At 45.7% G+C, this 25,717-nt stretch overlaps 1 protein-coding gene and 1 pseudogene across 1 annotated transcript; both read left to right on the top strand.

The window, feature by feature from the left end:
* The first annotated feature begins 930 nt into the window (after positions 1–930).
* LOC139047085 (triokinase/FMN cyclase-like) lies at positions 931–8,049 on the top strand. Its single transcript, XM_070521040.1, has 5 exons — positions 931–934; positions 3,005–3,073; positions 5,699–5,788; positions 6,924–7,040; positions 7,906–8,049. The coding sequence occupies exons 1-5, from the start codon at positions 931–933 to the stop codon at positions 8,016–8,018; spliced, it is 393 nt and encodes a 130-aa protein (XP_070377141.1). The 3' UTR covers positions 8,019–8,049.
* Positions 8,022–19,337, top strand: LOC139047084 (triokinase/FMN cyclase-like; annotated as a pseudogene).
* Positions 19,338–25,717: the final 6,380 nt, after the last annotated feature.

Here is a 25,717-nt window from a genome sequence, read left to right as displayed (position 1 = left end):
TTAAACTTTGAGTAGAGATGTGCAAACAGCAGTTTTTGAGACCCATTTGAATATGAATTCAATAGTGCCAGAAGTGAGTCAAATTGAATTCAATATTGAATATGTTTTTATTAGTTTATGAATTATTCACAGTCTTTTCACCAAAATCCTGGCACTATTCACAGAAATGGGAATTTTCTCTCATTACACTGCACAAAGGAAGCATTGCGTACAACTGGGAAGATTGTTCGCAGACTCGGGACCCTTTGGAGCGTATGCAATCACACACTATTGTATAAAGTTTGTAGAGGTGATAATGTGGGTCAATCAGATGTGCGTGTCATCTAAACAACTTTTTCTGCAGTTTGAATGGTCATGAAGATGGTTCTGCTATTGTATAAAGGATGTTGCAATGAAACATATTCTAATTTAGTCCCATGAGGGTTAGAGGTGCTGCATGTACGAATAGTACCAAAGTACACCCACAGCTAAATGCCGTGTCTAAACAACATTCTATTACAAGCGACCTTGTTTAGCTGTAAAAGTCTGACAGTCTGAGTGACATAGTGCTACATTATGTCCAGAGTGGATGGGATAAAATTTACATTTTTCCTTCAACTTCACACTTGATTGTGTAGAGTTGACAGTGTAAAGTATTTGAAAAGTATCAGACAGATATTCGGATTTTTGTAGTGGTAACTATTCAACATGATCACCTAATCAAATAGTGGCTATTCAATTCGAACACCAAAACAAATAGGACAATGCTTGATTTATTATCCAAATTTTCCGAACCCTCCTTCTCAGTCAATTAAAAACCATATGAAGCAGACAGGCAATAATTTAAAACAGCTTAGACAAAATTGTTTTAAAGTGAAGCTTTCTTTGCTGATGTCTTACCACGTAGGCAACTGTGGCCACTGGTCTTGCTCTACTGGGTATGTGCCCATTATGGGTAGGTGACTTCTTTGTGGATAGACCTCTTGTCAACGTTCTTCTCAAGCATACACAGATGTTCATCATCATCAGCAGCAGCAGCCTGGCTACGCCCACTGCACGACAAAGGCCTCTCCCATGCTTCTCTAACTACACCGGTCATGTGCTAATTGTGGCCATGTTGTCCTTGCAAACTTCTTAATCTCATCCGCCCACTAGGACATTATTCTAGTACACTATAGTCAGAGCCATAGAATTATAGCGATCGCGGCAAGAACGAGCACGCCACGGTGTCACTTGGCGCCACCATCGCGCTTTCTCAAAAGTCCCTAAATAATTCTGTCCCTAGGCACCTAGGATGAGGTCACGTGAGGGATTTTTGTACGACAATTAGACGCACGCGTGCTCCCGTATAGAGTTACTGTATGTGCTAGTAGCATATACAGTAACTCTACTCCCGCACGGGTTGCAGAAAATAGCGCTAGCCTTTTCTCCTTCCCCACATGAACCACTTCTCTCTCTCGCCTCGCGATCGCCCTTTCTCGCCACTCCGGGCAGATGTGGAAACTGCGTTTGGTTCGTTCTGCCGAAGAGCAGGCTGCGTCGAAGGAGCGACGGCGGGAGCGGGCCGCGCGTTCGGCCGAAGAGGCGGCTTTTCACGAACGCCGCAGGGAACTCGCTCGAGCAAGAGCTCGTCGTCGACGTGCCGACCTCGCCGTGAGGGAGCGCGAAGCCGAGGCGTTGCGACAACGAGGAGCCGCGGACCCTGAGCTTCGCTTGCGCCCCTCTTCACGGTAGCGGAAGGGGGGTCATGTTCTTTTTTTGCTATATAAAAGTGAACGAATTGGCTCTGTACATGCATTTGTCTAGATATTGTAGTTGCGAATTTCTGCCATTTAGTTTCCCCGTTGAACAGTGGGCCGTGGAACTTCTTAACAACATTTGTAACTCTTGAGCTCTTGTAACTCTTGTAACTCTTTGTAACTCTTGTAACTATTTGTAACTCTTGAGTTACTAACCTGAGCTTAGTAACTCAGGGGACCAACAACATTTGACGTTGATGTAAAGTCATAGGTGCCTTTCTGACGCAAACTGTTTCGTGCCTTGTGGACACGACACAGCACTGTCGCGGCAGGGCAATTCGTGATATTTCACACAACCAGCTAGAGTGCTAGAAGAAAATGCGAAAGCTCTTCACGGTGCTTGAACAGTTGCGTAATACCACCCGTACTTGTAGCTATACGAGTTAGAAAACTTTAAAGCCCCCCCCCCCCCCCCCCCCCCGTCGCTCTTATATTCGGGTACCACTTGATCATGCAGCTGCGGGGCTTACATGGTAAACCTATGTGAAATAGAACAGATTACAATTTCATTCTTGTCCTTACCAAGATAAAAAGCACTACGTGACCACTTGTTTAAAAACGAGGACTACGCGGAGCACGCGTTTGCAAATTGCGTGTCTACTCGTACTTCTGGAATATTTATTTGCATATCACTATCTATATTCACACCTCCTGTAAAGTCACGCGCCCTTGCCACCCGACAGCGATGGTAGTGATCTGCTTAAATGATGTATATAGTGAAGCCTTTTGGGACACGTTGCCGTACGTTCCCTTACCGCTTCAGCAAATTGATTTCTGGCTATATGATAACTATCAGTTCATTCAAAATATTATGAACTTATGGGGTTCTTACGAACTAAAACCACGATTATGAAGCAAGCCAGGTAACTATCACGCCGCGCATGCGCAGGTGGATTTAGACGGAGCGGGTTATAACGACAATTACTACGACCACATATTTGACGTATTTGCAATGCATAGCGTTTCTTGGCATCGACAGGAGGTCATATTACCAGAGTCCTTTGGTTTTGTGTTTTTCAATGAACGTGTATTTAAATGACCGTAGAAACACGCACGCGCATTTCGAACTCGAGGTTAATGCGCGGCGCAGACATGGTGGGTGGGACGATGCCGCAAATGCGCCTGGGTTACGTTCTGTAGTGGTCGCCGTTTAACAGCAGCGGAAACGGTAACAATAAAATGTCCTAAATAACTCTCTCGGCACTCGCAGATATTTTCCGCTGCAGAAACAGCCAAGCTCATGATCAACCACCTGCGCAACGAGAAGTCCAAGAATTCGTTGCACATCAAGAGAGGTATAAGTCTTTTCTCCAGGAGATATAGCCTTACCGATTCCCGTGAAATGCACTCAAAGCTATGGATCACTTTAGCCAATTAGGTGCGCGAACCAGTGGACTTGTCCACTGTCCCCCGTTAGTCTTACCGTGCGTAAGACCATGTAAGGGGACAGAGCACGAGCCTTTTTGCTTTCCTCGTTGACTGACAAGATCCGCACCTATGGCTGCATTTCGGTGAGTTGGCAAGACAGAGCATAAACTTCGGCAACTTTGAATCTAGCTAGCTATAACAGTTGCTGGCTGATAACAGTTGCTGAAGCTAGCTATAATCTAGCTAGCTTCAGTAACTTTGAATCTAGCTAGCAACTTTGAATCTAGCTAGAGCTCTGCCTGATTTTCTTTAACAGCCTGCAGCATGTTTTGCAATTCGGCCTGTTGAGGTATACCACACGAAGAGGCGGATGGTACTCGGCACGACAAACTTCAATGCCGATGTGCCTAATTAATGGTGTTCACAAACATTTTTATTCACTTCAGGGTACGTGTGTTCCAACTGCCAATATGAAGCCTCGTAGTAGCGAAGTGATGTCTGCTTAGAACATATTGACACGTGTACTAGCTATGGCACCAGTTTTGAGATACTCGCCTCCAACGTCTGCTTTAAAAATGTTTTGCATGACAGCTTATTTAGATCATCCCGCATTGCATGACGCACGTTTCTGGGACACTGTTAGATGGAACGCCCATGTATTAATGTGATGGCGTTAAGGAGCACGTGTCGCAGACAATACGGCGTCCGGCGTCCGGCGTTGGGCGTCGTTTCGGCAAAAAGATTTTCGAACCACCCATACCCAGGCTATCCATGTGGCGCAATAAATTTACTGAACTAATTGAATTTCTCAAGCTAAAATACGTGGGAAAATCGTAAACTACGACATACACACAACCTAGCTACAGACATGAGACCTCCCCCCCCCCCGGACTGTAAGTTGACTATACGAGAAAACAATCCTCTTACACGAAAACTCAAAGAAACCTTTTTCCAGTGTTTCTACAATTCACAGACCGGCCGCGGCATCCGCTATTTGCACGTGCCGGCGCGCGGGTGTCTCGGGTGCCACGGAGTGCCAGTCCTATCGTATGTGTTCCTTCGTCTTCGTATTCAGTGTTTTATGAAAACCGCCCGGTTCCTTGCAATACCTCCAGCTGGCGCTCGCCTCCGCTGCGTCGTGGCCCACGCAAGACGTGTTTCTGCCAGGGAGGTTAGAGAGGTTTCACGCGCTCACTCCTAGAGAACCGGAAGCAGATGACACGACGAGCCATCATGATGCAGAGCCAATGAAGACGGAGCTAGCCCCGATCACACGGCGAACGAGTTGAAGAGAAAATGCATGGCTATGCAGGAGGGTAACTTGTAATCATCCGTAGCTCTCTTAATATGAGACAATTCACGTAAATTGTGGTGCGAATGATCAACTTTAGCTGTACCCTATGCGGCTTCAAAATTTGCCCAAACCGCTTCAGGGGCCCTTTAGCGGCGAAGCTTAAGCGTCCTCCAAATTTTTATTTTGTAGCACACTTTAAACAAGGACATCTTGAAAGTGGTGTCGAACCTACGATTTCTAAAACTATAATGACTTCACTGTACTGTGCTCGGCTTCAGTTTCGCGATTACAGCATGTGCCCTAAAGTGAATAGTTCAGTAGGTAATTGGGAAATCTTTTAATTAGGTATACCAGGACATTCAGATTTGTCGTGCCAGTAACATCCACCTGTTTCAGAAATGCACCTGAAAATGTGGAATGCTGTCACAAGTGATTAAAAAAAATCTACTTAATGAACAGTTCATGGTTCACTAAGTCATCAAATTACAAGAGCATGAATGCTGTGTTCCAACAAAGAGCAAGTTACCTTCACTTGTTACTAGCAGCTGACTGTTTTGTTCTATGCTGCAGTGTTACGTCCGCAGAAGTTGCTTCATCATATTTGTATTGGCACGTATTAAATGTTTCATGTTTGTAGATCCTTACTAGCAAGCATGCGGCCACTGCTAGCGGGAATACGAGAACCCGTGCCAGCACTGGCGCCTCATGAAGTCTTGACAGACGATTCGCCATAGTAGATGAGTCTAGTAGATGACCATAGTAGATGACCCTGGCTTTTCGCCAATCGCTTTGATTGCGCCTGCACCGCAAGACTTCATGAGACACCGGTGGTGGGGCACCACGGGAAGCGATGCTATGGGCTCCGTGTTCCCACTAACAGTGGCCGCACCTGTATACATGTATTACCATTTACAGGATAGCCGATACCAGGGTAATTTATCTTGAGAGCATAGATCTATCATTCCAGTTACAAGTTATGTGCAAGTAGCTGATGTCACAGAAGTGTGTATGTTGGAAGCAACAAATACATGGATCTATATAGTGGTTCTTTCGAATAGAGCGGGAAACATCTAGCTGCTCTCACCTGCCTTCGTTGTTTCGATATATTCCACAGAATTAAGTATGGACACAAACTAAAACTCGCAGTATCTAACAGATAATAAATCCCCAATACTGAAATAAAAATTATTGGCTAATTGACTGTGTCGTCATTCCCTTCTGCGTTGTCGCTGCATCGACTCTCCTTTTCGTGATGCAGGTGAGACTGTGGCACTGATGCTGAACAACCTTGGTGGCCTCACTACGATGGAGATGAACATCCTCGGCAAGGAGGTCATCGCATATGTTGGTCAGTTTATAATGCCTTCCCCATAAAGGATAGTTAACTAAACTGGAAAAAATATACACTAAACGCATAGGGTGAAATGGCGAACGAGCAGCCAGACATTTCGCATGAGGCGTGCCTGGCCCTGGCTGGGGCCCACCTTTGTCTGAAATTCATGGCATCACGTTGGCGTCTCTGATACTGTTGTTCTGGCGCAGAATTTCGAAATGGGAGTTTAGCCTTAAAGGCACACTAAAAGCAAACACTAAGTCGATGTGGACTTCTTAAAGACCATTCCAGAAACTTTGCAATGCTTGTTTTGTGCCAAGAAAAGACTTGGTTTACGATAAAATTGCACCTGAAGGGTCCAAATACCTTTTTCGAATTTCATATCTCCAGCCACCCACTGGGGAAGTGGTGACGTTACATACGCCATCACCACCCTTTGCTGATGTCGGTAACTAAAAGGGCGCCCGACAGACAGCAGCACCCAGCCATTCGCCGCTGCAGCTGCTTTTTGGTAAAATGGCGTAGAACGTTCGGGCAGCCCGCGACATCACGTGAAAGTTGAATTCTCTGCTACTTGCAGTTTGTGCGAGTTTCGCGAGCCAGCAAGATCAGTGCAGCACTATGCGGCAACAAAGCTACTGAAACGCGAAAGTGTCGGCAGTGCGGAGTCAAGCGAAAATAAAACGTTTTGACCGCCCACACCATTGTCACGGGTAATTTCAATTAGTTCTTTTTTCATAAAATAAGATAGAACTGGACAAGTACATTTTATTTTGTTTTATAATACAATACAATAATGTTCTTTTGCAATGAGAGGTTTAACCTCTCATTGTTAATTTAACCGAGAAGTGCTTTCGTCATCAGGCAAGTACTAGAATGTCCCAGTGGAGTCTCCCAATCGTGTCCGGCATTTAACTCAATTTCTCCATTACTAAGGCTCTATTCACGGTAATGCTGACACCTTAGAGACTCTGGAGCGCTCCTCTATCCGCTTAACTTAATATTTGCCTTCAGTGTCCCTTTAATTATTTTGCCAAATAATCTATTTTCTCCCTTGCAAAAAATGAAAAATAGGTATTGAACGCTTCAGTTTTGCTTGAAGCAAATTCTGGCTATATTTTTTTTGCTCTCTCTCCATCCCACGGTACAGAGCACCTTGATGTCCACGTGGTGCGCGCTTACACGGGTCTCTACATGACATCACTGGAAAGCGCTGGCATATCGGTCTGCCTGTTGAAGGTTGACGAGGAGGTGCTCCGCTACCTCGGTGTGTGTATTTTGTAACTCTCAGAGAAAAACATGTCCATATATTTCACTTACATTTTCACACGTGCTTTTGAAAGGACTGACAGTGCATCCTTAACCTTTTCGTTAACCAGCAGCACCAGCTGCCTCCATAAGTATATATATGTGCAACATCACAGGCCTTTCCATGCTGCGTAGGTATGTGCCATTTATGGAAAATCAGCTCTGGTGAAACGTGCGAGGTGGACGAAGTTTTATGCAAGGGCAAAATAGCCATCCACTTATGATTAGCACGAAGCGACATGAACATCCCAGGAAGGTGTTATTCCCGTTTGAAATCTCCGAACAAGGAGAAATTTCTTAAGCACTGCAAAGATTTCTTTCTGGTGAACTCTATTATGAGGTTTCCTTTGAACCTTTGTGCTATACACTTGGGTGGATAACAAAAGTGATCTTTCTTACATGCCATATTGTAATTTCGAGGGCAAAATACGGGACACTCACATGCTTTAAGAGACATCCAACTGTTTCGTGCATTTAGAGGGAACATAAGATGGGAAGCGTGTGCTTTCGTAACGTTCTCATGGGATGGAAAGGATCAACAACTATTATCAGCTTGTGCCACCTCTCTAATATAATGTCAGCGCATACTGCCAGTTAGTTCCAATTGATAACCTTGCCATTTACATGCACAACTGCTGGGCCGGCCCTACCCTAAAGGGGCCAACTGTATCGCTCTGATATTTTCACCCACCCGCTCATCGCTCCCCCCCCCCCCTTTCAGTCCTCTACCACAATGCACTGTCATATGGTAGCACATGGTGGAGTGCCTTGCTGCACACACGGTTAAAATGGAGAATCGTGCTCTGCTTCACGTGCATGCACAGATGCGCCCACTAATGCCCCGGCCTGGACAAAACCGTACTGCACATCAGTACCTCGTTCCACACCGACCGAGCTAGAGCCCCTGGCACCCAAGCACCGCCACGACGACAGGTAAATCATGGCCGAAGACCTAGTCTATGTGCTTAACACTGGTGAGAAGTTGCGCTTGTTGAAATAATTAAACCCCCAATCATGGTTGGCATGTTTCAATGACGCTCCTCGGTGATTTCTTCGTTAAATTTTAATTCGCAGCCGTGAGTTCTCAGCGTCAACGCTTCAGAGCGGAGGCGTGTTTTGCCTCTCAAGTGACTCTACATCTAAGGAGCGTTATTGAAGCTCGGTAGCTGTACTTCAGTCAAGAAGTATTTGCCGAAACACACTGTATGTCAATTCCAGGCGAGCGTGAAGTATTGCGGGCATGCCTGCAAACAGGCTGCGAAGCCCTGGTATCCCGGGAGAAAGAGCTGAACAAGCTGGAGTCTGAGAGTGGCGACGGGGACTGTGGCGCTACGCTGGCCGCCGGAGCGTGCGGTAGGCAGCAACACACCCAAGCTGTGCTTTCCGCTTGCATGCAAAACAGCATGTCGTGGATGTATGCTTTTCCAATTTATGGTAGCCTGTTTACATGTGGGGCAGTGTGTGGCCTCCAAGATTGCAGCAGCACTGCGCCACGGCGATCTCCAGAGACCATGGGTAGCGTGTTATGGTTGATGACAGCATCACCAGTTGTCGCAACCAGCCCTGCTGTTTTTCACCCTTTCAATCATGAATTACGCTGTAACATCAACAAATGCGTTACTGCCAACTTGTATGTGCAAATATGCTGTGATTAAGCAGGGTGAGGGGAGAACCAGGAATTTGTTTAAGACGTTCGTCCTGAGCACACCCCTTTTTTGTAGAATAGATACAGATATCATTAACATAACTTACCTTTAAGTACCACACACAAGCAGGAGCAAACTTGAAACAGCGAGTGGTGACAAGACACTCCGTTTCTAGAATACGATGACTGCTGCCGCCGACTTTGCCTGCTTCAAGAACCTGTATGAATAAGCTAGTATGAAGCAAGTACGTTTCTGATATATGGTGTCTTGCGTTGCCAAAAGAAGCTGGCGCGGGGACCATCACCAATAGTGTCTGTGTATATACTCCCAAAGGGCATACAATCAGTGGCACTACATCACAATTCCCTATTTGCATGCACCATCCGTATCTTGCACCGCACCTCCGCTTTCGGAAATCATTCCGAAAATCAAATAACAAGCAAAATTCATGAACCTTACAAAAATTTGGGAGTTGGCAGGCACACTTAGAACTTGTCAAAGTAAAAAAAAAATTATTCTGAGGTGCTGTAGAATCTCTTGAGAGAACACAAACATGGTAGGAAGATCATCTCTGCATTTTCTAATGAGGCCTCGTAATTACACAGTAATTGAATTTCTACTTGATGCAGAGTCAGTAATGCCAAATTCATTACCACGGAAAACAAATTGAAATCATTGGCTTAGACCACATGTACAAGTTAATTATTGGCTGCGGGCATAAAGACAAAGGAAAAACAACTGATTCACCATTGCTGACGGAACCTCGAACATCCTGTTGAACATCATATAGCACATTTAGCAAAGCAGTCGTGTTTATCCACACTCTGTAATCTGAAGTGAGCTGGAGTAACACTGAACTGGACATAAGCCGAGAGGTCAATGGACCAGCGGTGCAGTCTCTTGTGTTTTCTATTTTTCCTTGGCCCGCAACTGGTCAGCATTTACAAAAATAATTTGTCTCCACAAATGGAGACATCGTGATTGAAGAAGGGTCCCCAACGTGTTTTATTGAGCGACCTCTACACTGCTCCCAGATCGTGTCCTCACGCTACTTCTGTGCTAATCCCTCCTCCAGTATGCTAAAACTCTCTACAATCGGTGTCACGTGGCCACTTCTAACTGCGATCGATTCCGATCAGGCTCAAACACAATTGAATGTTCACGCACAATTGGTACATACATCTGAACGTTAATATAGCTATAATGGGTATAACAAGTGATCAGATATAACAATGTGTATGTGAAACTTATCACCGATTTTGGCATGCACCGAATATCTGCTTACAATGAATGTCGAATATCACGAAGACATCTTTACATACGATGTGAATTCGGAGAGCAGTTTTGGTGAGTTGGTCTAAGTTCATGGCGTAAATGCCGTGCAAAGCACCGAAGTGGGGGAATATAAGTGCTGGTTAGGTGAAAAGATGTACAAACACAAGTGCCGGCTACCAGTTGAATTCTATTCGCCAAAGAATGCACATATATATAGGAACAAAGAAAATGGTATTGAACATGATATCGCAGACACATGGCAATATCAGATTGGCAGGTACAAGAAACAGCAGCCATAGTGTAAAGCACATATGTGCATGGCAAAAATTATTTGTCCAAAAGATTGCGAATTAAGCATTTTGCAGTTTCAAAAGATCTAATTCTTTTTCGTGTACCCCGCAGGGGCGTCTGCGCAAGCAGGCGTTCGGTGTGTTGCGACACCACGGACCCGAGCACACGAGGGTTCGACCCTCCCGCGTTTAACCGTGCGTGGCTTAGCCGTGTCCGGGGAAAAGGGGATCCTGGGGGTTGAGCTGATGCTGGGTGTTCGGACCTTTAAGGCCCCCCGGCGGAGGCAACACACCCCTTTGGCCTCGGCTTCACGTAGACGGCACCCCCGGACTGACCCACCCGGGGGAAATCGGTAGTTGCCTTTTCCTGTCTCTCTCTCCCTCCAGCCTTCGTCTTTCTCTTACTTTTCATCTTTCCTGTCTTCTCCTAGCTTCCGCTTACTTCCAATTTTTCCAGGCAGCAAGGGTTAACCTTGTGTGAATAACCAACCTAGGTTATTTCATATTTGGTTATAGTGGTAATGTACAGCTGGCGTTTGCAGGCTGTGTTTCACAGGCCTGCAGCGTCCCCTTGTAGGACTCCACGGTGGGTGGCTGGCGTTACTGCCGAAATTACAATCTCATATAGCTACCTCCTTTCCCCCACTACTTGATCGCTCCCTGAAGAGGGGGCGCACCGATGATGTTTTAGAATTTTTCGCCCGTCAAAAAGAAACTTTTCCACGCTTCCACGTAGTCCACTCCGAAACACCAAACAAACCCGTAAGAGCAATCTCACCATTTCTTGTATCCAAGTCTCTGACCCAAGTTCTTGGTACAGGTACGCTAGAAGGCATCCAGAATGGCAAGTGGTGATCTCCTCTTGGAGCTCCGCAACCTGAAGCAATATGAAAACCTACCCAAGCTAGTATCATTTGGCGACGCCAAAGTGACAGTAACTCCGCATCGAACTATGAATACCACCCGGGGCGTGGTCTCCGATGATGATCTCTTGGAGCTGACTGAGGCTGAGCTCTTGGAGGGCTTCAGTGAGCAGAACGTCATCAACGTTAAGCGAATTAAGATGAGGCGTGACAACAAGGAAATACAGACCAAACATCTGATACTCACTTTCAACACAAGTGTCCTGCCCGACTCCATCGAGGCCGGGTATATCAAGCTCCGTGTTCGGCCATACATCCCGAATCCCCTGCGTTGCTTCAAATGCCAGCGTTTTGGTCACAGCTCACAGAGCTGCCGAGGCCGCCAAACCTGCGCTAAATGCAGTGCTAATGAGCACACTTCTGAATCTTGTGAAAACTCTCTCCACTGCGTAAACTGTGAAGGCGAGCACGCTGCATACTCGCGGTCGTGCCCATCTTGGAAGAAAGAAAAGGAAATAGTTACGATTAAAGAAAAAGAAAACATAAGTTTCAAAGAAGCACGCAGGCGGGTATCTTTCCTGCCAAAGCACACCTTTGCCGAAGTGGCGCGTCAGGGGGCAGCGCCACAACGGCCTCCGGCGGCTGTCCGACCCACACCCAGTGAGGCGGCAGTGACGCCATCCGCACCCTCGGCGACTGCAGCTACCGCTGCTACGCCAACACAACAGGCGGGGCCAACGACCCCGAAGGTGGGCGCAGCCGAGGCTACCCCCACCTCCCCGGCCCCATACAGCGCTGGCAACAGCTGGCGCAGCCAGATCCCTCAGGGAGCCTCATCGACCTCCGGGCTGGTGGGCGCAGGGATCTTGCCTTCCGAGGCAGGACCCTCACAGAAAACTCGCTCGCAAGAGCATGTGTCCGGCGCCTCACTAGAGGCAATGGACACTACACCTAGCCTCAAGGCGCACCAAGCGCCCAAGGAGCGGCGAGGCTCCCTCGAACGCTCCAGAAAGGGCAAAACCCCGATTACAGGGCCTCGAAAGAGCTCTGTAATCTAAGGCATAACATCCGTTTCCTGACACACAGCACCTATTCACTTCCAATATGGATACACAAATAATTCAATGGAACATCAGAGGTCTTCTTAGAAACCTAGATGATATGCAGGAACTCATTCAAAAACGCAATCCAAAAGTGCTGTGTTTACAGGAAACACACCTAAAATCCAAACATACAAAGTTTCTCCGACAGTACATAACTTATCGCAAAGATCGCGATGATGCTGTCGCATCATCGGGCGGTGTCGCCATTGTTATCCATAAGAGCATTGCGTGTCAACGTTTACAGCTACAAACGCCTCTCGAAGCAGTTGCGGTTCGAGCTGTTCTCCTAAACAAACTCATCACCATTAGCTCTCTTTACATACCCCCACATTACAAATTAACGAAACATGAATTTCAATCCTATGTAGATGAATTGCCAGAACCTTATGTTGTTCTTGGCGATTTCAATGCGCATAGCACCTTGTGGGGAGACTCTCGCATCGATGCGCGAGGTCGTCTCGTTGAACAGTTCCTTTTTTCTTCTGGAGCGTGCCTTCTAAATACGAAAGAACCCACATATTACTCTCTTGCAAACAGATCGTTTTCGTCAATAGACCTTAGTATAGTTTCCGCGTCTATACTGCCTGAACTCAAATGGGAAGTTACGAGCAATCCTTACGGGAGCGATCACTTCCCCGTACTGCTAAGAACATCTAAAGAAAATGAATTTCCCCCACAAGTTCCTAGGTGGAAGATAGATACAGCCGACTGGGAGAAATTTCGAAATCTATCTAGACTCTCATGGGCTGATATGTCTTCTCTAGAAATCGATGCCGCTGTGGAGTATTTTACAGTGTTCATAATAGATGCCGCATCTAAATGCATATCTGAAGGAAGCGGTTTGGGATGCAGACGGCGTGTCCCGTGGTGGAACGAGGAATGTAGGATTGCTCGTAAGAAACAGAACAAAGCGTGGGGGTTGCTACGCGCTTCCCCCACTGCAGAGAATCTTATCAACTTTAAGAAAGTAAAATCTCAAGGCAGGAGAACCCGCAGGCAGGCCAGAAGAGAAAGTTGGCAGAACTTTTTATCAAGTATTAACTCGTTTACAGATGAGGCGAAAGTCTGGAACCGCGTAAATAGAATTAGAGGGCGGCAAACATATTCACTCCCACTAGTAAATACACAGGGCGATACACTGAAAGATCAAGCCGACTCACTGGGGGAACACTTTGAGAGTGTATCCAGCTCAAATCATTATTCACAATCCTTCCTAAAATATAAACAAATAGAAGAATGCAAGCCACTCACCAATAAATGCCGACAGAATGAACCGTACAATTGCCCTTTTAGTGCTGCCGAGTTGAAAGCTGCCTTGAGCGCATGCAAGACCTCTGCACCGGGATCCGATAGAATCATGTATGCAATGCTCAAAAACTTACACAATGACACACAAGTAACACTACTTACACTCTTCAACACTATCTGGGACGCAGGGTACCTTCCAACGGCATGGAAAGAAGCCATTGTGGTCCCTGTTTTGAAACAAGGGAAAGACCCTTCTTCAGTGGCAAGTTACCGCCCGATAGCCCTCACAAGCTGCATGTGTAAGGTATTTGAAAAAATGATAAATCGGCGACTCATCCATTTCCTTGAACAAAACAAAATGCTTGATCCCTTTCAGTGTGCCTTCCGAGAAGGCCGCTGCACAACCGACCATCTTGTACGTATTGAAGGACATATTCGTGACGCGTTTGTACACAAACAGTTCTTCTTATCGATATTCCTCGATATGGAGAAGGCGTACGATACGACCTGGCGCTATGGAATCTTGAGAGATTTGTCAGAAATGGGCATTCATGGTAATATGCTAAACGTAATAAAAAGCTACCTGTCCAATCGTACCTTCCGGGTGAAAGTAGGCAATGTGCTGTCACGTCCTTTTGCACAAGAAACCGGTGTACCCCAGGGTGGCGTGCTCAGTTGCACACTCTTTATTGTTAAGATGACAACACTTCGTGCTTCCTTACCACCCGCCATCTTTTACTCTGTCTACGTGGACGACATTCAAATAGGTTTCAAATCCTGTAACCTCGCAGTGTGCGAAAGACAGGTACAGCATGGTTTGAACAAGGTGTCAGGGTGGGCAGAGAAAAATGGATTCAAAATCAATCCCCATAAGAGTTCTTGTGTTTTGTTTACAAGGAAGAGAGGCCTGGTTCCGGATCCCTGCTTAGAAGTGTGTGGACAACAGATACCTGTAAACAAAGAACACAAATTTCTAGGTGTCATACTTGACTACAGACTCACTTTCATCCCCCACATTAAATATCTTAAAGAAAAATGTCTGAAAACAATGAACATAATGAAACTTTTATCCCAGACTACGTGGGGTAGTGACAGGAAGTGTTTAATGAATCTATATAAAAGCCTCATTCGATCGCGACTAGACTATGGTGCCGTCATTTATCACTCTGCCGCCCCGAGCGCACTAAAGATGCTAGACCCTGTTCACCATCTGGGTATCCGTTTAGCCACAGGAGCTTTCAGAACGAGTCCCGTACAAAGTTTATATGCAGAATCGAATGAGTGGTCACTTCATATCCAGAGAACATACATCAGCCAAACATATTTTTTGAAAGTCCACTCTAATCCCGAACATCTCTGTTTTAACACCATTAATGATATGACATATGCTACACTATTTCGTAATCGTCCTTCCGTAAGACAGCCTTTCTCGCTGCGTGTGAGGGAGCTTAGTCATGAAATGCATGTTCCACTCCTCGAACTTCGCCTAATGCATCCAGCCAAGCTGCTACCTCCTTGGGAGTGGCAGCTGATAAAATGCGATACATCTTTCATGGAAGTTACAAAAAACGCTCCAGAGATTGAAATCAAGATGCATTTCCGGGAACTCCAGCACAAATACTCCTGCACGGAGTACTGGATTACCAACACAGACGCATCGAAGTCACACGACGGGGTGTCTTATGCAGCCGTCGGTCCATCCTTCTCGGAATCCGACGCACTGCACCTGGAAACCAGTATCTTTACGGCTGAGGCCTACGCACTGCTGTCGGCCGTAAAGCATATAAATAAATCACAATTCCAGAAATCAGTTATATATACGGACTCCCTTAGTGTTGTGAAGGCCTTGATGGCATTCCCTAACCACAAAAATCCGGTAATTAACGAACTTTATTCTGCTCTGTGTAAAGCGTATATAGGTAATCAGCATGTCATCATATGCTGGGTGCCAGGTCATAGGGGCATCGAAGGTAACGTTCTTGCGGACCAGATGGCCACGTCAGCTGCATCGCATGCAGTTAATCCTACTGCTTCGGTCCCTGTCACAGACCTGAAGCCTTTGTTAAGAAGGAAACTACGAAGCCACTGGCAACGCACGTGGGACGAAGAAATAAATAATAAACTCCATGTAATAAAGCCACAATTAGGTTTCTGGCCTCCTGTAACCAAATCCCGTCGGACAGATGTCCTATTCTGCCGTCTAAGAATAGGTCACACTTTTGGCACACATAACTTTTTACTCACGGGAAACGAGCCTCCAACCTGTGGTAGATGCGGGGAGAGGCTGACCGTCCTCCACGTCCTACTGGAGTGTCGGGAAGCCGAATCCGAAAGAAAAAAACATTTTCTCTTAGCATACCGCCACCACATCCCCCTTCATCCTGTTATGTTACTTGGTCCAGAACCACTGTTTGACACCAACGCCGTCCTAGGTTTTTTGAAAGATGTCGTGTTGCATGTTATTAGCCCCACACGTTCGTAGCGCTTCCTCTCTCCAGAGGATGCCGCTGCGATAATTATTTTTAATAGCACATGCCTCTAGGTCCTTGTGGTTCAAGGGCTCTGGCGAGGCAGTAGTGCTGTAAGCAATTTAACATCTCGCATATTTTAAACACTGCATCAATCTTTTACGATGGATTTTAAAGTTCATAGTATTCGTCATCAGTCATCGCCATAATTTTATAGCACGTAGATTTTACGCACTTTACAGCGACTATTTTTAGGCCACTTTACAGCCAAGTCACATCTTCCATAATACATCCATAACACTACCACCAGTCATGGCGCTCTTTGGCCAAACCTGGCCCTTGCGCCACAAAACAACACACATCATCATTTTTCGTGTAAACGCACCGAGGGTTGATTTACGCAACTGTCACCATATTTTTTTTTCTATATAAATACATTTTCGATATAGAAACCACACACACCTATAGTCTTCCTGCACTTAAGATGCCACTTCATTTTAGCGAGATTCAACTATACTATGAATGAAATGAGAAAAACCTTGCAAAATAGAGGTCATTCAATGAGAGCAGCATTCCGGGCAAGTTGGTAATCCATTACTCAAATGATATTGCGCAACAAAAATCGACACGGACGTGAGAGGACGACACACTAATCATTTGAGTAATGGATTACCAACTTGCTCAGAATGCTGCTCTCATTAAGTTCATTTCTAGTTCAACGGGCCCTTTTCTAAATGTTCTTTGTGATCCCTGTGCCACTGTTTCTCTTATTGCGGCTATCGTTTTGCGCTTTGTGTGTCCTCTCACGTACGTGTCGTTTTTCTTGTGCAATATCATTTGAGTAATAGAAGTCATTCACAGTGTCTCATGTGCTCATGTGCTCGTTTCCATGGCGCAGGCGTGCTGGCATATCTCAGCTCAAAGCCTCCGCTAGAGCATCCGAGCTTGGTGTTCTGCCAGCTGTCCACCACAGTGAGCTGCAGCATGGGCGGTAGTTCGGGCGCCCTCTACAGCTTGCTGCTGCTAGGTGCCTCACGAGGTTTCCAACTCGGAACCGGCTTCAGTGCCTGGGTGACCGCACTTTAGCTGGGCATAAAGCTGGTATGCAAGTACGGCATGGCGCACGTCGGAGACCGGACCATGGTGTGTATGACGAACTGACTTTGCTGACCATGGCTACTGTTGTCTTGCCAAATAGAGCATGTGCTCGGAAAAGTACATGAGCATATGCCACTGGCGTGTTCGGAGGTGAAGGGCAGGGTAGAAACCTCCCCCCATATGACATGCCGGATGAAAGTATAAGGCGTGCGGCAAGACCTCCCCTCCCGTTCCCTGCATCCTTTGATGAGGGCACCCTCCAGGAGGCTACTCTGGATCCATCCTTGGCATTTGCCAGTTTCCATAAGGCAAAAGAAGCAGGAATGAAACGGATGAATAGTCAACCATAGCCAGTATTTTTCGTGTTATGTTTCTCCATTCATACACCTTATTAAATAATCTCATTAGAGATTCCCACGAATATCTATAGATGTCCTTGAATGGTACTTTTAAAGAGGTCACTCTGCAGCATGTACAACCATACTTAGGCATTACTAGCCATAGTCTTCTGACACTGCCATGGTATGTAGCTTCCCAAGTCTTGGTTTGCTTACATTCAAGTGCCGTGATCGTCACCGTGCTTTCATTGGCACTTGCCAGAGCTCTGTTTAACATTACAAAATTACGAAATAGTGCAATAAAGCAACGCTGCTTTCCTTGAAACTGCAGTTTGGCTTAAGAGAAACATATTAGGAATTCCGTGCACTGCGGAATTCAGTGAACACAAAGCTTCCTTAGTTGTGTATGCTTATGTTAATGCGAGATGTGCTCCTGTTATATGCTGATACAATAATGCAACGAGTGTGATGAGAGTGCTTGTGCTGAAAAATACACATAAATGAGTGAACTCTAATGTATTTATTCCTTGAACGAAATGAGCAATTGTCACTGTATCAATCAAAAATAACGTACAGCGCAAAGGACAAGGACAGCGAAAGACGACATACACAGCGTTATTTTTGATCATGAATTACCAACTAGCCCAAGCAACCACCCTAGTATCAATCAACTGAGACGTTGGTGAATGTCCCTTATAGGGAAGCACTGTAAGAATGCTCTCCTATGTATGAACATGTAGCACCATTACACTTTCAGAACTCTTCCATGCTAACTTCACACCTCTTATTTGTGTTCAGTCATGGTGCCCTAGCTACGTAAAACATCCTGGTGCTACATACTCAGCAAAACACCGACGCCAAACCCGTAGAACGAAGGTAGGCGCACCACGGTCTCTGAGATAGCATGGATTGGCATCAACGCACATGATCTCGGAGGCCATGGGTGCATTTGCTACGCACAAGTGACTGTTGTGCGATAGCATAAGGATGGACTTACCCACATCTTTGACTGAACTGCCAGCAATGGCTCGTTACAGTTAACATTAAAACTCATGAGAGGAAGCACACCGCACACTGCTCTGTGGATTGGCTCACAAAATCACGTACACCTTCGAATATAGACGGCAGGATTGGCCCAGTTTGGATTACACTATCTCCGGAATCGACACAGCTTACACATTACGACATGCCATATGTATTTGAGTACTATAGGCAAATAAAGCTTCGCTTTATCTGGATATGTTGGCTCGCCGGCGCTTTCCCAACACTGGCCGGGGGCTTCTCGGTGAAGATGGAAGGCACCGCGTCAGGCGTAAGCATTCTCTATTTGCACGTCATTTGCACAGCCACATTTGGGTCTCAAGAGAAGTGGTCACTGTTGAATTGAACATTCATATTACCACAGACAATACTTATTGTCTGGTATCAGCGAGTCATCGAATTAGTCGCTGCAAACATACATTCGTTGCATTGGGGGTCGATGGCCAACTTTGCTGCACTCAAAACGCTTGCTGCTTCTGCAATAGTGCAAGACAGCTTCATCCCAGATGCATGACAAATTATGCGCCCTTTTAATGTGACGTCTACATTTGATAGGGTGAATCGTGGTGTCGCTACCGTTTTTCCTTCGCAGCTGAAGCCCCTGGATGCAGCGCTGACTGTGCTGAGTCGCAACGCGGCTAGCTACCGACCCGAGAACCTGCCGGCGGTGCTGCACGAGACGCTGGATGCCCTGGCGGCCTCCACAGCTGCCACGAGGACCATGTGAGCCAAAGCCGGCCGTGCGTCCTACGTGAACCCGGAGATGCTCAAGAACCCGGACCCGGGGGCACGCGCTGTCGAGATATGGATGTCGCGCGCCATTCGCGTCCTGCTCTCCGAGGGAAACGGCAGCGGCAGCAGAGGCGGCGGAGGGTCGCCACAATAATCTAATTCAATTGCTGAAATGCTGTTCGTTGCCGCATTTTGCATATAGTAAACATTGTCTTTTTGTATGTGTGGTCGAGTTGTTAACATGAAGCATTCTTTGCGTATTTCTTGGCACATTGCGGTAGGTAGGTAGGTTCCTGTCTCACCCTGCTTTAAGAAAATGTGTGACTGATGCTGGAATCGAACCTCTACTGTCGAGCACAGCATTCCAGTACTCTCGATCGTTATTTTTTAAAATTGTACAACAAGCAGTATCGGCTTTTTAAGTCCACCGAAGAGAAGTAACGTGTGTGACGAAGCCTGTCGAGTGAATCGTCCATACGTGGAAGCCGGTACATGTCTGTGTTTGTCACCTGATTTTGTTTTCAGTATAGTCCACACAGAAAGACAAGCTGCCGTCTTCTTGACTAGAACTACAGGAGATGCCCAGGGACTCGTTGATGGTTGGATCACGTGGTCTTCCAGCATTTTTGTCACTTGTATCGCTTCACGTTCTCTGATAAGGATAAGGACACGATAGGAATTTTGGTGAATTGTTCTTGCTATATCCTCTGTAATTACTCGATGCTTCGTTAGAGCCATCCGACCGACGCTGGACGTCGAGGCAAAGCAGTTGTTGAACTTGGACAATAGTGTAAGAAGCCATTCTCGTTCTTGCTGCGAGAAAGCAGTGCTGACGTCAAGTGCAGGAGCTGGGTCTTGGGTTGGCGCTACTTCGAGTAGTGAATAGCAGCCACGAACATCCGCAACACCATCGAAATAAGCCACAGCAATGCCCTTCGGAAGGTACTGTCACTATGTGCTAAAATTGGTTAGCAACAGGTTCGTGCACCTGTCAGTTGCATTTACGATTCCTCTTACAACCGAGATACCATGAGTAAGCAACAGCATGGTTAATTGGTCGGCAACTCCCTCGCAATGAAATGGTGCGTCACATGCTACCGAAAAACGGGTACATGTTTGAGGTGGGATGACGACGTCACCTTCTGCTAGACGAAAGGAGTTGCATTGCAGTGATAAGTAATGGACTAAACCAGGGCTCTTATAAAATGTGACCATGTGGTCCGAGATGTTAATTACGACACCGTATTCTTTCAGGAAATCCATTCCAATAATCAAATCTTTACAGCACACAGGCAGAATGATGAAAGTGGCCCCGAAAGAAGAATCTCCTATGGTAATTCTAGCAGTACATCTTCCAGTAGGCATCAGTAATTGTCCGCCTGCTGTCCTTATGCGAGGTCCCGTCCATGGCGCCTTTACCATCTTCAGGCGGACGACGAGTTCTTGACTCTTTATATAAAGAGAAGTCGGCACCAGTGTTGACTAACACTGTCACCGGCTGCCCATCCACGAAAACATCAATGTCGGCGCTCAGAATTTCTTCGGTGTCGATGTTTATCAGCTTCACATTGTCCTGCGCCGAGAGTGTTGGGGGCTTTTTATTGTCTTGCGGCGGGCCTGCAACCTTACCCCGAGAGGTCGCCGCCTTCAGTTTCCCCGGCGTGGGCTGGGTGACCTTTGTCCTCGGAGGTCAGCAAAAGTATGACCAGTAGGGGAAGGCATTTCAAGTGGAGGGGTCAAGTGGAAGGACTGTTGCAATGGCTCACGATGTGACCGATATGGCAGCAGTTAAAATGATAGGCCGATCATCTGCCATCTACCATTAAGCCAGATCCCAAGAACGACGATAGAACCGTTGTTCCTAGGGCGGCGTTATTGGGCGATGCGGCGACCTAGGGCGAAAGTCGGGTGTCTGAGAATAAACTGCGCAGACAACGAAACCAAAGTTGCTGAGTTCCTCCCCCACAATGGACTGGACCGGGGAAACAGCCGGCACGTGAAAATAGCTGTGGTCAGTGTTGGGGAGAGCAGGAGCAATTTTCCGACGGATTCGTGTAAGTTCCGATGACGGATACAACTGCAGACGAGAGACCTGTCCGTCTTCACTTGATGACGTCGGAGCAGTGTTCAGCAGCCAAATGAATATCCTCGCAATATGCAGCCTTTTGGACTGCTCAAAATGCCAGCATTCCATAATTTCGTCAATGGTCGCACAATTTTGGCACATCAATAGGTTGAACACATCGCCTGCGATTCCTTCAGCACGTGACCAACCTTCTCCGACTCGTCACGTTACTGTCAGCTTAACAGGAAACAACCAAGACGTCCTGAATGTAGGATATGTATGGTTCAGTGGGTGTCCGGGCACGGATGGATAGATCTTTCGTTTCGGCTGTCTGTCGACCCATGGACTTCCCAAACAAGGCACTTAGTTTTTCTCTGAAAGTGTCCCAACTTCAAATCTGCGTCTTATGGTTCTTGAACCATGCCTTTGCCATTTCTTTGAGGTAAAACAGCACGTTCGCCAGCATCAGCGTGGGGTCCCAACAATTGATCTCACAGATGCGTTCATAATCGGCAATTCAATTTGCGATGTCAACTTCCCCCATACCGCAGAACATTCCTGGGTCTTTAGGACGTATAAGGACGATCGTTGACGTTGTTGTGGCTGGTGCAGGCATCATTCATAGTGGCGGGCGCAGGCATGGTCTCGTCTGTCATCATGATGACCTCGACTTGACAACCAATACGGGGCTTTGTTGTACTGCGGTCCTGGTACCCCGCAGCTCTACCAAATTGTCACAGGGATTCACGAGCACACAGGAAATAGATGGAACCATATATTACATTGCTTAGAGGCTGCTGCTACCGCAGAATGGGCAACAGCATCTCACGTGGAATGTCCAGTCTTCTTGCTCTTTGTACAGCAAAGCAGTCCCTTAACGGCGTGCTCATACGTGATGCATCGTAACAATAGCATTTGGAGAGCCTGAATATTTCAGATGGTATCACACTACGTAACTGTCAGAATTATGCGACATACACACTTTTCAAAAAGGAAAATCATCTCTAATGTGTCCTTATGCTTTCGAGAAAGACAATTCAACAGCGTTTTACATAGAAGAAAGTCTACTTGGGCGCATTAGTGTACCATGTGGTTTGTAGTTCAGATTGCACTATCTCTGGGATTGTCATGCCTGACAAGTTTTCATCTAACCTTGGATTCTATATCTCCGAAATCACCCCATATATTTTGTTGACTAAATCCAGATCTGATTCCGGATTTATGAGCGCGCTGCTCGAATGAGCGCATCTGGGTCTGACTTAGGCCTTTTTGCACTAGTTACGCACTGTTCCGTAAGCAGCTCTACACTAACTAGCTGCATCTTTTCAGTTCCGAAGTTCATTTTGAAGCCTTCTGAGTTGTCGTACCTGCAATAAAAGGCCTGTAATCATTTCATTTTGATGAAAGTGGCCAAAAAGTGCGAGCCTGATACTCAGATCCCACGAGCCCCAAATGATCCAAACTCACCGATGATGACCTTGTATTTAAAAAAGAAACCTACATTCATTTAGTCAAACAAGCAAATGTACAATACACCACCGCACTTGATAATCAACATATTAGTAGTGTGGAATAAACAAAATGAGTTATTCACAGACTTTATCTTAGTTGTTAGCACAGCACTAGAAAAATACAAGTACCGAAAAAATGAGGGCACCCACGAAGTGCAGAATTTTTCGAATGCTTCATTTTTTTGTGTACCTGTTTTTCCAAGTATGCTACTTATCTAAGGTATATTTAAAGGCAATGATAGGAATGCTAGCAACGATGCACACAAATGTTTGGAAGTGTGTTGGGTAATTAATGGGTAATACCCCTGCCACACAAGCACAGAAAATGGCGTTAACTTCCCGATGCCTTGAGATTTAACGTCATTTGCACGGTGCCACATGGGTAAATCAAATGACATTTACCCTAATGCTATTCGCTACCGGAAGTGTTCGCAAAAACTTATTCCACTGAGAAATGCATGTACTCTCTGCACCATAGCTTGCTCAGTGCCGTTAAGTTAGTTGAAACGACATCATATTTAGCTCGAAACAAATGTTTCAGGTGTTTAAGCCATACAGCACACATAAAGAAGCGCATCAATTTTTATATCATGAAAAAATTTTAAAAGCACATTAGAAGAGATGCTGCTGCAAGCGGAGTCGTGTTAAATGTTGGAACAAATCATACAGGAACCATGTAGGAAGGGAAAAGATACAAGGAAGCATATCGCAATGGGACTGAGGCCAGACATGTCAGCTTAGCACGTGATCGCACATTCAAGTGTGCAGATGGTTTTAGTGTTCCCGCTCTGCAGGCAGAGCCACAGCAGGGCAGCTGAACATGCGTGCACCGAATAAACTACTGGCATAGCTACTGGGAACCAAGGAGGTTATATACCAAGTCGGAACCAAACGTCTCAGGAAATCTCGATTCTTGCTCTGTGATCTTGGCACAAGAGGTCACTTGTTGGGCCCCCACTGTGGCTTCATGGAGCATTCACTTGCTAAGGCTGTCTGCATAATATATATGTTATGCAGGAAAAATATGGGAGGGAGCATTATAATGCTCCCTCCCATATTTTTCCTTCCTCCATGACAACAAGGACGATTTTATCGCCGTTGTGCTTCGTCAGTTGTAAAAGACAGCAACGAACTAAACCTAGTGGCACCATAGTATGCCTATTTCTGCATTTTGCTAGCCTTGAAGGCAGATTAAACTTGTATATGCATGTTTATCTTTTTATTATTAACCGAAAATTTCTCACTTCAGAAGAACCTGTTATCGACATCGTCGGGTCAAATGTCATTAAATTTGTATGTGTGGCAGCTTTGCGAAAAAAAAATCTCATTCAGGAATTTCATACCTTAACTACTGAATGCCATTTCTTGTGCCCATGTCGCACGGGTATTAATGGCACTTACTAAACCATTTTTCGCTTGCGTAGAGGCGTTATTAGGACTCTCACAAATTTTCCTCACTTCCCTGAAAAAGGCAAAGGTGCTAGCAATTCTATTTGCATCGAATGGGACCATGTCATAAGGGACATGTTCCGAGAGCTTCACAAGCGTATTTACGAAAGCCTTCCAAGCATATTTTATTAACCACACAGGAAGTTTGCCCAATGCTATGGAAGAACTCAATGTGCCGGAAAATTGACATTCTGAGGCAATAAGGAGAATATTATACATGTTGCGAGCGCAAATCTTTGGGATAGCCACTTAATCACAGCCTTTGGAAGAGCTTTTCATACTAGGATTCAAAAATGCACACTAATAAGAGTATAGCATAAGAATTTCTATTGCTGAACAATATTTCTCATAACTGCATAAAATGCCAATAAACCACTGTACAAGTGCGATCACTTTAATTTTCTTGAAGCATCACGCATAGTAATATGCTAATGATTTGAAAGATTACATGCTATTAGTGCAACCACTGAAATATCAACAATTAGCAATACCCATTCACAAGTCTTTTATTTAGTGCATTGAAACAGACCTACACAACTGATTTCGTAATTAGCAGCTCAGCTATTGTAGCAAAGAAGTGCTTATATACAAGACAACAAAAAGCTTAAACATCTTAATAATGAAAAGACCGTCACATGCATAGAGCCTACTGGCAACAAGAATACGAGTCTAACAGCAAAATCACTGCAAAAATTGGGCGCAGGCTAGATGGTAATCCACGTGTAGATTTGAAGTGCAAAATTAACAAAGGGGACTTGCAAGCAGAAAGACAAATGCTAACTTTGAAGCACTTTATTAAGAGAAATAACACACATATATGCACTAGAGATCCATGAAAAAAGTAAGCACATGAGAACCAAGAAATAATGACAAGTTTAACAACTCAGCACTACTGTGCAGCAAGTGTGCTTGGAAAAGTCGTCTTTTGGCAAAAGATGCACTGATGTGACCTTTACACATGAACCAAAAGAAAATTGAATTTTTCCTGCTTCAACGATCTCCTGTATGCACTGGCTAGGGGACCAATACATTCCTGAGCTTTTGGAAACTATGAAAACCACTCAAAGAGCCTCTTACTTTACTGTATGTGCAAGTAAACTTTCAGTGCGGACTTTCGCAAGAAGATTTGAAGGCACGAAAGGCACTGAAATGACATCTCACCTACGTAGACGTGTAGGTGTTGGTTCAGAGTACTCTTTCCTGGAAAGGTTGAAGGACGCAAAGAGCACTGAAATGGCATCGTCTGTGCAGATGCACACGGGAGTCTTCAAACTTGTCCAAAGCACTTCGACATGAAGGGCACTAAAACAGCCTCACGCATTGGTGGATGTGAAAGTGAACCTTTAGTGGACTTTTGCTAGAAACTTTGAGGGCATTAAGGCCACTGAAGTGGCATATCACCAGTGTGGGTGCACAGGTGTTGGTTCAGAATACTGTTTGGTGAGAAGCTCTGATGGCATGAAGATCACTAAAATGGCCTTTCACCTGTGTGGGTACGCAGATGTTGAT

This window comes from Dermacentor albipictus, chromosome 6 (assembly GCF_038994185.2).
Source record: "Dermacentor albipictus isolate Rhodes 1998 colony chromosome 6, USDA_Dalb.pri_finalv2, whole genome shotgun sequence".
Taxonomy (NCBI): domain Eukaryota; kingdom Metazoa; phylum Arthropoda; class Arachnida; order Ixodida; family Ixodidae; genus Dermacentor; species Dermacentor albipictus.
This window is presented reverse-complemented; position numbering and strand designations above follow the sequence as displayed.